Genomic DNA, 14,367 nt, shown 5'->3' with positions numbered 1-14,367 from the left:
CTTTCAGATCATCGTTTACATAAGTGGTTTCATACAGACAAGAGTGACAACCATAAAACCAATGATAACTTCTAAATTATCAAAACTATATTAATTAAAAGAGATTAAATGAGTTTCAGCAAATTTCTGTCCAAATAAAACGGGTCACTTCCTGACAGGTTTGAACGTGAAATATTTCAAAGTGCTCGATATTTTGGACAATTACAACCACCGCTGATCACTTTGACTAGATTCTGCTGCATCTGTCTTTTTTACATAATAAAGTTCAGAACTTGGCGAACATTCGTCTACCCAACAAGTCTTGGTATCAAACCCATCCACACATCTCCAACCAACAACACAGAGCCTTCATCACTACTTTTGTTAAGGTTCAAAATTGAGGAAGGAGAGTACAAACCACCCTTGGTCCAGAAGCTCTTGGTCAAACAATGATTTTTAATGAACACACGTGTGGGAAGAATAATCTGTACACAGACAGGAATTAATCTTCAACTTAATCAAAGCATAAACAGATATTTTATAGCATCAGGGTTTGATTTACTGACGCCCCTTCATGCGTCACAGATACATTTTATACATAGATCAGATCAACACCACAATGACTTTTAACCCAGAAGATCATCTTCTATTTTCATGGCTGGTACTTTCCGTTCTTGTCTTAAAGTGAATTGTTCCTCTTTCTTGCCGAGACATGACTAATCTCTCCTCTAAATAAATCTAACTCATGTGTGTGTGTGTGTTGACCTCACATGCTCTTTCTCAATTCACCTGTTGCACTTCTGACCTTTCACCAGGACAGAGGCTCACTGAGACTATATGTATGTCTTCTACTAAATAAATGTTTTAACCAAGAACCTCTACTAAAACCTTAATATGAAATGACCTGATATAAGTGTTTTGTAAGCATGTACTGCAATTCCTTCTATGGCTCCAAGTCACTTGCACAATAGATTGTCCGGACATCGCGCCGAACAAAGCTTCCAACCCCCAATTAATTGACCGAGCTCCAACTCTTTAATAAGCACAGATATGCATTGTGTATAAAATAGTCATAACTGCACCTGAAATACAAGGTCAACATAATAACTGTATGCATAACATCTTAAGGCCTTCTTAAAGCTATCTGTTACATTGTTAAAGCCTCGTCTTAGCCTGCTGCTCAAAATAACTTTCACTTCTGCAAAACTCTCCAAGCCTGTTTCCTGTCCTGTTACTTTTAGCCTTTCTGAAAGACACACTGTTTAAACCTCTAAACGCAATATAAACTCCAGATTATATTATTAATGCAATGGTAATGATGACAATTATTTAACAATAGCAGTAAAATAATTTCCCTGCTCCACACTCCCTCTCTCGACCTCTGGAACACCAGAGGTCGCAATACATTGTGTCCTCGCTCAGACCCTCTCTAGCCGTCCTCTGGCTCAACCAGCTCCCATTCGAGAACACTCCATGTGTAAGCTTAGGTTTTCTCGGTCCCTCTCTTTTGGTTCATGAGGCCTCGAGATCTCCAGCATCCTCGCCCCTCCTGTGGTCGCCGAGATCTTCTGCAAAGGAAACAAAACACCTTTTCCTGCACCTCCCTAACTTATCCTATTTGGGACTCTGTAATCAAAAGCATGATCCTAATTATGTTCTTAACTTATTGACTTGTATTTATATATATTCTTCAACGTTACTCATCCCTTTAAAACTCTTTAAGCCCTGCTTTTACGTCCGGTTGCTCGCTCTATTTTTCCCTTATCTGATCATCAACATCCTGTACACACAAACTGTCCACCTTTTTAACAAAAAATCATTAGAACCAGCCTATTCTACTAAAAGCTCCAAAAGAAAAACAACCACTTTAATCAATTAAGTTTAAGCATATAAGCAATTACTCCTGTATACATTTCATCATAGCTAAATGCTGCCTAAAAACAACTCCTATGTGTTAACTTCATTTTAACCTCACATTTCCTATGTTATAACCTGTTTTTGGTATAGCCTTTTTGTTTCATTTTGCTCCTTTTAATGTAACAATACCTTCTAATTCTAATTTATCAGACTTAACCAAAATATATGCTTTCCTTCCTCTTTGGTCCTTCTTTAAGTTCAGGAAATTATTTTACTGCTATTGTTAAATAATTTCCCTGCTCCACACTTTGCATCAGTGCTTGATTATCAGGAGCAAAACACAAAATAACATCATAACCAAGCTGCACGTTGACCAAAAAAACAAAACAGCTTTCAGTCACATCTCATCAACTCTGTGACTGGAAAAAGGTTATGAAATGTGGCTAAAGGCTTCTTGCTTCTTCTACAAAGCAAAGCAGATTATGAACAGCATACATTTAACATATTTGAAAGAATTGTGAAATAAATATAGAACATTTTCTGCTAAATGTGAAACAGATCTGGGATTATTTGGGACTTTGTGGCTCGACATTAAACCCAATTAAACCTAATGACAGAGTTTTCTCTGGAATTACATTGATGCAGGCTGATACTCTAGATTCATGTGACGGTGTTTTTTGGGAGGCGTCCCATACGAATCGGTCTTGGGCCCTTTTTTATTTCTTCTGTCTTAAAAACCTCCTTTAGGAAACCTCTTGTAGGTTTTGCATGTTGCCGCCTGTCCACAGCGAGAACGGCGTCAGCGATCAAATGATAATTTGGTGACAGCTTTGCGGCTGAACACGAACGCACAAACCAGCAGCAGCTGAGGCAGGTTCGTCTGATCATCCAGGACTGAGGTGGCCGGCTGTAATCGCTCGGGGGTCGGGGTCAAAGGCCGCGGTCGGTGGGGGATAAGGGTGGGGTCAAACCTCAGCGTGGTGTTTAGGAGTCGGTTGTTTCTGTAGCGTTGGCAGCATTTTCGGAGGAGTTGGGGGTCAGGTACTCGAAGGCCTTCTGGCTCTGGGAGACGAACTGTTTGAGCGGGGCGAGGAGCAGCTCGGCGGCAGATGGCCGTCGAAGGGCGGCGCCTTCGGAAGGGAGGGGCGTGCCCTCCACCTCTGCGGCTTGGGGCTCCTTTAGACTCGAGCGACGACAGCCATTAGTTGGGTCGGGGCTCACAGGACCCCCGGAACCTCGTGCAGCGCGGGAGTACAGGCTCCGGCGGCGGCGAGGACGGCCGTCCATGGCCTTCAGGAAGAGGCTGTTACTGGAGCCACGACGAGACGAGTTGTCGGATACAAGCTCCTCTTGGTTCAAGAATTCCTCCACCTCCTGAGGAGATGGCTTCTGCAGCTGAAAACAAATGGGGAGTGGAGTTGGAAATCCCGACATGTCTCAGGTGTGTTACAGGTGTGTTGCAGGTGCTTTCTACTCACCATGTCGTAAAGTGGTGTGGTGTTGAACACGAACTGAAGGATGATCTTGGCCACTTCCCTCAGCTCTTGAAGCAGCTCCTGGATTTGGAGGGGTACTGCTCGGACCAGACGAACCACACGCAGCTCTGCCAACATGGTCGCCCGAACTCTGACCGCATTCAGAGAGGCCTCTCTGAGGGCCTCTGCTTGGTACACCAGCGCCACCAGGAGGCCCTGCAGGAATTGCAGCAGGTCACCGGACAACTTGAGGACCCGAAGCAGACCAACCTGCAGGGAACAGGTGCTGTTGTTAGAACATCCATGAATCTTGTGTCTCTTCAGCAGTAAACTTACTAAAATGGTGAATGAACTCGGAAGAATTCGACTTTTTCACTCCTCTAGCTGCTTTGTTCTTCAGCTTCTGTCTTTTCACCTCCTTTAACTTTTCTGTCACATAAACCAGAATTCCTTACAGCTGTTTTACAGTAGACACATACATGTATCTGTTAGTAGCCTAAACATGACCCATCATGGACAGGTGCAATGGACCTATGCATGGCTAACACATTCAACAATTCTGAGACCAGGAGGAGACACAAACCCAACCTCATGGGGTCATAAGCTACTCCCAGTCCCAGTTCCAAGCCTGGATCAATGAGAAGGTGGATCAAACATGCAACACCATCTGGGAACAGATCACAGTACCCGAGGATCTCCAGGATTTAGTTTTTGGTGTTATTATGAAGAAAGTTCGCAAACAGCTTGATTGAGTTCCTTTACCCCGGTGATGAATTCTGATCTGTGTAGTGAAATACTGTGTTACTGTTCAGTGGGGCCTCTCTGCACTTTCCTTAAATCTGTAATAAGTGAGTGCCATACCCGAACTGGGACACTCGTGTCCTTTCGTTGGCATAAACTCTCCGTAAACCTCTCAGAGTTTACGGAGACAGCAAATTTTCTGGGACACAACGGGGGAGAAAAATTGGACCGGTACCAGCTGGAAGCAGAGCGACACGTGAGGACACAGAAAGCAACGCGTGAGGAGGGATTGCTCAGGAACAAAGACGGCAGGAACAGCAGGAATGAGATGAGGGCCCGTCTGTCACACGTCCCCAAATGTAATCAGTGATGCATTTATTTTGTGGAGGAAAAGCACTGAATTAACTACACTCACATGTGAAAGGACTCCAGTTTGTACTGGTATTTAGAAGAACCATGCCTCCAGCTGAATACTTCTTTTGAAGACTATAAACTAATAAAAAATATCTTGTTTCAGGATCACAGTGACACGTAATCTGGTCCATAAGCAACAGCTTCAAACCTGGAATTTGGGCTCTTAGATGATAAAAACATCCATTCATTTATTTCGCCTGCCTGTAAACTCGTGGCAACACTGCATTATGTGGATGAAAGTTCAGTAATAAGAGGAATTATGTTTGTTTGCCTCACTCCAGAAAGGCTCACAGCAAAAATCTGCATCACTTACTTAAAAGGAAAAGGATCAAAGTGTAATTATACATCAGGACACTGATTGTTTCCTGTCCGACGTTCACTCCACACTGTCTAGATTTTCCCCTACCTGCAGTAGCCGCACACACAGACAACCTTCCATCCCATCATCCTTTATGTGAAACATCATTTCCTTTCTCATTTTTCTTACTTCCCTCGCCACCTTCTCTTTTATACTTGCTGCTTTCCTTCTGCGCTCCCTTTTCCTCTTCCTTGCCTCGTCTGCATTTACTTCGTCTCTGCAGGTTAAACACTCAGGGCTCACCGAGAGACAAAACTCTGTCTAATTTAGATTTGGGCCAATGTAATTGCATATAACATACATACAACACAAACTGCAGATACGTTTGGATGCTGTGTAAAATGTAAACAAAGTATGAATGCAATAATTTGCACATCTCATAAACTCATATTCGAACTGAGATATTTTACTATTTCATGAAAAGTATTCGCAGCAAAAAAGTTGGGAGAAAAGCAAGTGGTGCTAAAAATAAACAGCAGGAGGAACATTTTGGAATTTATGCTTCCAGTCTTTGGTCCTGTTTATTGGAGTGACAGCTGACTGAGCATCAGCCGACCAATCAGAGACAAGCCAGGATGCGTAACGAGATATTTACGCAGAGATTGTTGTTTTTCTCTCCGAATACAAAATGTTCTCAGGTCTGTCCTGGGAAATTTGGGGTTCGGGTATTTGGGTCAAACTGAGACAGCGGGCTGTGACCTTCTGTGCTGCTGACAAACAGCCACTTGAACACGTGAGCGCACAGCGACAGGCTAATGAGGCGGCTGATTGCTGCTGACACAACAACATGTTGACCAGCTCACCTGCAGAGACACGTCCTCATTAGTCTGAATGAAACAGGACGGCTGCGCCCACAGCCGAGCCTCAGAAATGTGACCAGCCTGTGCTTATAAGTCACACTGTGGAGGAGATGACAGGCTTTTGCAGGGTCACTGCGACGTGCCTTTCACAGCACGGCCAGATACCAGCAAGAAGAAACAAACTGCTCACTGGTGAAGTAAAAACACCACAGAAGCCTTTCATGTTTCACAGGGGAAAGGATAGAGTTCAGTGTTTCCTCACACCAAAGATGCTTTTGATAAAAGACTCATTAAAACTCAAAGAGCTGAAACATTTTAGGGCATCCAACTCGTTTTATCGCTCCTCACTACTTCTACTGCATGCGGTGAATCACGATGCTTCAGTTCAGAAGGCTGCACCAAAACTGTGAAGGTCTTTGCTTTCCCGTGGTGCTGCACGCAGTAATGGTGCTATCAAAGCAGCAACACGTGGAGCTTCAGCAGCAGGTCTAATTCAATCAGTTTGATTTTATAAAACCAAATCACAACAACAGACGCCTCAAGGCGTTTTATACGGTAAGATAGAGACCTACAATAACACTGGGCGCAGTCAGTGTTTGGCTCAGTGATCAGGACGACGTAATGCACAAACACAATCTAGACAAACATTGTCACGTTTCTGCCTTTCATTCAAATAACTTCACAATCCTCTGTGTGCATCTTTACACACACACACACACACACGTCGGGTATTCATATCATTTTGGTCCCCACAAAGATTCAATTTATTTTTATTTATACAGCGCCAAATTACAACAAAAGTCACCTCAGGGTGCTTTATAATGTCAGGTAGATCCTACAATACTACATACAGAGACAAACCCAACAATCATATGACGCCCTATGAGCAGCACTTTGGCGACAGTGGGAAGGAAAAACTCCCTTTTAACAGGAAGAAACCTCCGGCAGAACCAGGCTCAGGGAGGGGCGGGGCCATCTGCTGTGATTGGTTGGGGTGAGAGAAGGAAGACAGGATAAAGACATGCTGTGGAAGAGAGACAGAGGTTAATAACAGATATGATTCAATGCAGAGAGGTCTGTTAATACATAGTGAGTGAAGAAGAAAAACTCAATGCATCATGGGAATCCCCGGCAGCCTACGTCTATTGCAGCATAACTAAGGGAGGATTCAGGGTCACCTGGTCCAGCCCTAACTATATGCTTTAGCAAAAAGGAAAGTTTGAAGCCTGATCTTGAAGATATGAATATCAAGATGTGTTTTGAGTGCGAATTATCATTTGCATTAAAGATAAAATTGCATTAATGGTTTAGGAATGATCTAAACTCCTGAGTTTAAAGGTACTTAAACAATTGACTGACAGGCAGTTGAAGTGAAGGTGGCCGTTATTACCATGAAAAACCAAAATTAAACCAAAATAAGAACAGCAAAAATCCACAATCTGCTTAAAAAGTCTCAAAAAGAAGGAATCCACCAACGGGATCAGCAACACTGAAAGGTCTGAAACACACAGGAGACAAATCGTGGTGCAGACGTCTTTCCTTGTTTAAGAAAACCTCCGCACAACATGGGAGCGAGTGAAGAACGCGATGATGAGATCTGAATCGGGACATGAGTGGAAATACAGAGTTTACGATAGACTGCACTCCACTGAAGAACAAGAAGGACAGACCCGACTTAGGAAAACTTGGATTAGCCAGAAAAAAAGCCGGCACAGAAACCAAGATGAAGTTGGAGCTGAACGATGGGAAAAGCTGAAGCAGACACCAGCAGGGTGATGGCGTGGGCATGAATGGCAGCAGGTGAAAGCGCCTCACAGTTTAGACTGACTAGTATTAAAGTAGTTAAACCAGTCCTTAAAATTAAAGTTAGTCTGTCCAGTTATTGTACATAAAAATGAATGAAAGTCCAGAACAATTCATGACAAATTTTAAACTCCTTGAAGTGATGCTGACAGTCTGCACTTGTGATTTAAACTGTCCTGTAGAGGCAACGCTACAAAAACTGCTTCTGTACAAACACTGAGTGTAGTGTAATGAGTGTTTCTCAGTGTAGCGTAAAGTAACAGGTTGCATCTGTGAAATACAGTTAAAATCACCCACAGATAAACTTCTCATTGTGCACTTTGAGGGCAGAGGCTGAATATCATGATGTAGATCTGTGTCGCTCTGCATGTCGCTGATGATGTTTTAAACAAGCTGAGGCCGTGAGTCTGAGCAGACCACACTCGGCCGTTATCGCCCCATCAGCTCAGACGCTCCACGCGGCACGTAGGCAACGAGCTCCGCTTAGATTACAGCCGTCTGCTGAGGAAGCACATCCATTTATCTTTAATGGAGCTCATTTTCCCGAAGGCAGGAGACTCCCATCTGTGTGCCATCAATCCATCCCTCGCTATTCAGAGAACACTTGTGTTTTCTTTAACAGCAGGACATCTAAACTGACGCTGATATTTATTTTCTGTTCTCATCCACACCCTAAAAAACATTTACACGTGAGGCCCGGAGGCCAAAGTCAAAGTGACCTCGGAGATGTCTTTATGAGCCGTTTCCTGTTGTCATTACAGCGCCGTGAATACAGGTGCGCCTGCAACACCTGCACCGAGCAGGCTGGAGCTTCCTCCCATTGCTTTCATTCATGTTTTAGTGTCGAGTCACGTTTTCTCTCTTTGGATTCTTCTCGTTTAAAATTCTTCTCAATTTATCTGCTCACATAACAACGCTAATCTGTACTCGATCAAACTGAGTCTGATGTGTGTGTGTGTGTGTGTGCGTGTGTGTCCAGTCATGTAGCTGCCGCCAACACACACACACACACACACACACACACACACACACACACACACACACACACACACACACACACACACTTTGGCGCTCCCAGGTGTAATGAGCACACATGTAGGTGTCTGAGAAACATCCTGCCGCTCTTATCCTGTCTGACGTTTCATATTTCAGTTTGTAGGGCTGTTGTTCAGGTTTCTATGTTCTCAGTTTTAGGACTTTCTGGACAAACTGGCCAAAATGTTCCAAGATTCTTAAGTTGGAACATTTCTGACTTGTCAGGCGTGCATGAGGTGTTTTTTAATGTCTTACGTCCCATTTTAAGTGCAGTTTCATCCCACAGCTTCTGGGATGGTTTCATTGGTTTGCACAGTCACTTCTGAATCATGTTTCTTCAGGTTTATTGGATATTTTATGTTGAATTGGATAAAAAGAAAAGAAAGACACTTTGAACAGGTTGGACTTTTGTATCGGAAACTTCGCGTGTCGACCTCTGAACCCTCAGACAGACCTGTGTGTTGGGCTAATTTGCTTTCATTTTTTAACAACTGGTCCTCACAGAGCTAGATAAACGAGACCACTCGTCTTACAGCAGCTGCTTCACGTCTCCTCGTTTGTTTGTTCTGGACGGCAGAAGATTTCTATCATGGTGAAAATGACAGAAACGTTTGTTTTAGGGAAGAGCTTGCTGCCGCCGCCTCTCAGCGATAAACGCTGGTCCCAGCCTGAGAGTCATAAAAGCTGCTGGGAGGAGAAACGTGGGGGTTTTAGGATAAACTGAGGAGGACGAGTCAAAGGTGAACGCTACTAAAAATAACACAGAAAACTAAAAGCTTTAACCTCCTAGGACCTGGCGTCCACATATGTTGACATCACATTTTGGGTTATTTAGACCAAAATACTCAATTTTGCTCTACAAGGGCCTGATATCCACTTACGAGGACATTATATGCTACTCTTCTATCAAAATTTAAAATGAATATCCTCATATGTGGCTCTTATTTTTGTTAGAAACAAAAATTAGGCAAAAAAAAAATCTGCTAATTCTTTGTTTTTACATTCATCAGGACCCAATCAGCCCAAATATCAAAGAGAAATTAAAAATGCTGCTGTGGAAGAGTTCGGGTCTTAGGAGGCTAAATAACTGAAACTAACATTAACAACAAAACGAGAACACACTGGACTCAAATTATCTCAGGACACAGAAACGTGCAGTTTAGTTTGGCCCAGGTGGACATATTTCCTCATGTGCTCGTCATAATTATGAGGACTTTTGTTTGTATTTTTAAAGTGTGACTGTCACAGTCAGTTCCTCACATTCAAACATAAAGACAGGTTTAAAGTAAAAACCTGGAAAGTGTGATTGACAGATACTTATCATCATCATCATCATTAGAAAAGGTTTAAATGTTTTAATTCCTCTGGTGACATCAGCCCCAGGGTCCTGAAGTCCTCTTTTTTGACCTTGTGATGTGTTTTTTCATCATCGCCTTCGTGGTGTTTTAAATCGATGGGACCATCAAACTTCGAGGTTGTTGGCTGTTGTTGTTGTTCCATAATCCTCCTTTGTGAGTCTTAAAATATGCAATGTTTACAAAACTGTCTAAAACGTTTATTCAGTATCATGTGAAACACGCGGCCGAGCCCAGAGAAGCTAGGAGATCATAGATATCGCCCCCTGCTGGTCATAAGTCAGAAGACAGGACCTGGAAGCTACGTCCAAGTTGTTATACTTTTATCCCAACTCTTGAGGCGATCGTGGCTCAAGAGTTGGGAGTTCGTCTTGTAATCGGAAGGTTGCCGGTTCGAGCCCCGGCTTGGACAGTCTCGGTCGTTGTGTCCTTGGGCAAGACACTTCACCCGTTGCCTACTGGTGGTGGTCAGAGGGCCCGGTGGCACCAGTGTCCGGCAGCCTCGCCTCTGTCAGTGCGCCCCAGGGCGGCTGTGGCTACAATGTAGCTTCATCACCAGTGTGTGAATGTGTGTGTGAATGTGTGGATGACCGGATGTGTAAAGCGCTTTGGGGTCCTTAGGGACTAGTAAAGCGCTATACAAATACAGGCCATTTATCATTTATCTGCAGCCCAAACTCAGCTGGGGGATTGATTTTATCAATCAAATTACTGGATATGATTCAGATTACATGGAATGAATCCTGCACTATAAGGTCCAGATGTGCCCCAGCTGGGCAGTGTAGTAGTGTGCCCATAGAAGCCCCTTTCTGAGGCCCCAAAGGACAAAGTTGCGGTGAGCACAGCCACTCAGGTCAGTGTGGGATAAGTGTGGGTTTTTTCTGCCCACACAGGCCCACAGTTCACCCACAGCTACCAAAAGTGGGTCCACGCGAGGATGTCTGCTGGGTATGTGAAAGAATTTCTAAGAACTCACGCTCTCTGGACTTGCCATTTCGTTGGGGGAACTGTTGAGATCCTCCAACATGTTTAGATGTAGTTTAGTTTAGATTTGGTTCCTCTTTTAGGTTTATGTGGATTAGATCCCAGGTCTTCCGGACCTTAAAATGAATCTGATTTCTTCTCTCACTGGCATTCAGGTCGCCTAAACAAACCCCACAACTCTGTCGTGTTTCCTTTCACGTTAAACATCACACACCGAGTTCTGCGGGAGTTTGGTTTGCTCTCACCTTGTCGGCAGCGTCTCCCATCGCCCTGACGGCTCTCTGCAGCTGCTCTCTGATCTTCATCAGGCGGTGATAAAGCTGCAGGCTGAGAGTCAGCAGGAGGCTGCGGACCCTCGTCCACATACTGGGCTCATCGCCATCGTCTTCACTCTCGTACTGCTGCACCCTCAGCTCCCATTCCTGACCTGATGGATGGCAGAGACGTTCAGAGGCAGAAGGCTTTGCATTCATAAAGATAGGTTACAGCAAGCAGCCATCAAAAGTAACGTTTGTAGAACTCGTGCTGAACTGGAGTCTGGGCAGGACGTGCATTTCACATGACATTAAAGCATGTTCAGAAACTTCATGTCTGGTCTCATTTCCTGGTGTGGCCCTTGCATTTGACGCCCCTGACCTACAATAAGAAGATTTTAAAAACACTTTCGGTGACACAGCTCAAATGTCCTCGCTGTTTTAAAATTCCAACCAGGCCTCACATAGATATAAAGACAAACGGTAAACACACTCAGTCTAGAAATTTCCTCAGAGTGTCACATGAAGTGAGGTTTTGATCCTGTCACCTTCAGTGTTATTGGCGTCAACATGTGACACTGAGGACTCTGCTCTCTGATTGGTTCGTTGGCTATTATCAGCATAAAGAGCTGAAGTCGCCAGCAGCAGTTTGGGGAGTCAGCAGAGCTTCGGCTCCCTCTGCTGGTTGAATTCTGCAGAAAAATATCCCACACGCAGACACAGGCTGTATCCCAATTCAGGGTCTGCAGCCTTAAAGTATGCAGCCTCAACGATCCTCAAGGGCCGCGTACTCAAAGACCGCTAAGGCCGGAAGTGCAAGGCTTGTGTATTGGGACGGTCTAGCCTCCGTTGCGCTGCCCAGGTTGCCTAGCAACCATGATACTAACAGCTGGAAACGTGTCATACAGCTTTGTTTGACAGAGATGAAGGAGAAAATCTTTTGTTCATTTGTTTCTTTCTACATGAGCTTTGATCATTCTCTGTAAGATTAAGCTCAGCTATTGAACGGCGTATATTTTAAAGTAAAGGCTTTAAAACCAAGTTAGTGCAAACGTCACTAATGTCACATAACTTCGCCGACATTCAATTCAATTCAATTTTATTTATATAGCGCCAAATCACAACAAAAGTCGCCTCAAGGCGCTTCATAGATACAGAGAAAAACCCAACAATCATATGACCCCCTATGAGCAGCACTTTGGCGACAGTGGGAAGGAAAAACTCCCTTTTAACAGGAAGAAACCTCCGGCAGAACCAGGCTCAGGGAGGGGCGGGGCCATCTGCTGTGATTGGTTGGGGTGAAAGAAGGAAGACAGGATAAAGACATGCCGTGGAAGAGAGACAGAGGTGAATAACAGATATGATTCAATGCAGAGAGGTCTGTTAATACATAGTGAGTGAGAAAGGTGACTGGAAAGGAAAAACTCAATGCATCATGGGAATCCACGGCAGCCTGCGTCTATTGCAGCATAACTAAGGGAGGATTCAGGGTCACCTGGTCCAGCCCTAACTATATGCTTTAGCAAAAAGGAAAGTTTGAAGCCTAATCTTGAAAGTAGAGATAGTGTCTGTCTCCTGAATCCAAACTGGAAGCTGGTTCCACAGAAGAGGGGCCTGAAAACTGAAGGCTCTGCCTCCCATTCTACTTTTAAATACTCTAGGAACAACAAGTAGGCCTGCAGAGCGAGAGCGAAGTGCTCTAATAGGGTGATATGGTACTACAAGGTCATTAAGATAAGATGGGGCCTGATTATTTAAGACCTTGTATGTGAGGAGCAGGACTTTGAATTCAATTCTGGATTTAACAGGAAGCCAAAACAGGGGAAATCTGCTCTCTCTTTCTAGTCCCTGTCAGGACTCTTGCTGCAGCATTTTGGATCAGCTGAAGGCTTTTCAGGGAGTTTTTAGGACTTCCTGATAATAACAAATTACAGTCGTCCAGCCTGGAAGTAATAAATGCATGAACTAGTTTTTCAGCGTCACTCTGAGACAGGATATTTCTAACTTTAGAGATGTTGCACAAATGGAAGAACGCAGTCTTACATATTTGTTTAATATGTGCGTTGAAGGACATGTCCTGGTCAAACATGACTCCAAGGTTCCTCACAGCGTTACTGGAGGCCAAGGTAATGCCATCCAGAGTAAGAATCTGCTTAGATACCATATTTCTAAGCTTTTCAGGGCCGAGTACAATAACCTCAGTTTGATCTGAATTAAGAAGCAGAAAGTTAGCGGCCATCCAGGTCTTTATGTCTTTAAGACATTCCTGCAGTTTAACTCATTGGTGTGTGTTATCTGGCTTCATGGACAGATAGAGCTGGGTGTCATCTGCATAGCAGTGTAAATGTATGCCCCACAAAGATATGTACTCACACTAAAACACACGTTTTCCACAGAAAAAAGTTGATTCTCGATAATCTCGTCTGAAATATGAGCTGCAGGGATGCATTTCTGTGTGATAACACGATAACTACAGGTGAGGCAACATTAGCTTAAATCTCTCAGACTTACAGAAAAATAGCTGTTTTGCCAAAGAGCACTACAACCCTCCTCATACTCACGCAGTGTGGGTGGGAGGGGCAGGTAGTAGGCGGTGGCGTCCTCCACGCGACTCAGCACGTCATCGAGTCCCGACATGGCGGCCTGGCCCACCTGAGTGTTCTGCAGCTGCTGCACAGCCACCCGGCCTACGTTGGCCAGACGCTCCAGCTGATCCAGAGCTGCGTCCAGGCCGTCCACCACCCACAGCTGCACGTCATCCAGGGTCAGGAAGAAGGCGTCCTTCAGGTGAGTCATAACCTGATCAGAGGCAGGCATTTACAGCGATTTAAAGTCCCTGTAACATCAGGCAGCAGCCTTCCCTGACATTGTAAACGGTTTTTAAGAGTCGTCTTTGCACATTAAGCCTTTAACAGGCTCAGAGACACTGCAAATGTTGGAGGAGATCAAACTGATACGATCCACCTGGGGGCAGCTGAAGCATGTGAGACACTTTACAATTATCTACAGTCCTGTTTGGGCCTGCCTAATGAATCTCTTTGAGCTCCAGGTTTGGTTTCCACCACCTCCTCAGAGCAGCTCTCTGTGTGTCGGCTGCTGAGCAGGAAGTGCCCAGAGGCTTTCTCCAGGTGATTTCTGCCCCCAGGTGTCCTGTTCTAGACAAACACCTGAAACTACAACTGAATCCTTTGAGTGATGTCTGAAGGACTTTAAGCTGGATGGAAAAACTACATTTATTACTTTAATTTTACATAAAGGTGATGATTTTAAATGATCCGTGTATAGCCTTTTAAAACAATGCTGAGCCTTTCT

The 14,367-nt window shown here is 44.3% G+C and overlaps 1 protein-coding gene across 1 annotated transcript in view; it reads right to left on the bottom strand.

Moving 5' to 3' along the window:
- Positions 1–415: 415 nt before the first annotated feature.
- Positions 416–14,367, bottom strand: part of plin6 (perilipin 6) — a 17,327-nt gene continuing 3,375 nt past the window's right edge. Inside the window, exons 5-8 of the mRNA XM_004571087.4 lie at positions 13,617–13,854; positions 11,047–11,228; positions 3,315–3,581; positions 416–3,231 (exon numbers count right to left, since the gene is read on the bottom strand). Of these exons, the coding sequence (XP_004571144.2) occupies positions 2,821–3,231; positions 3,315–3,581; positions 11,047–11,228; positions 13,617–13,854 (1,098 nt within the window). The 3' untranslated portion in view covers positions 416–2,820. The remainder of the gene's footprint in view (positions 3,232–3,314; positions 3,582–11,046; positions 11,229–13,616; positions 13,855–14,367) is intronic.

Source organism: Maylandia zebra, linkage group LG1 (genome assembly GCF_041146795.1).
Source record: "Maylandia zebra isolate NMK-2024a linkage group LG1, Mzebra_GT3a, whole genome shotgun sequence".
Taxonomy (NCBI): domain Eukaryota; kingdom Metazoa; phylum Chordata; class Actinopteri; order Cichliformes; family Cichlidae; genus Maylandia; species Maylandia zebra.
This window is presented reverse-complemented; position numbering and strand designations above follow the sequence as displayed.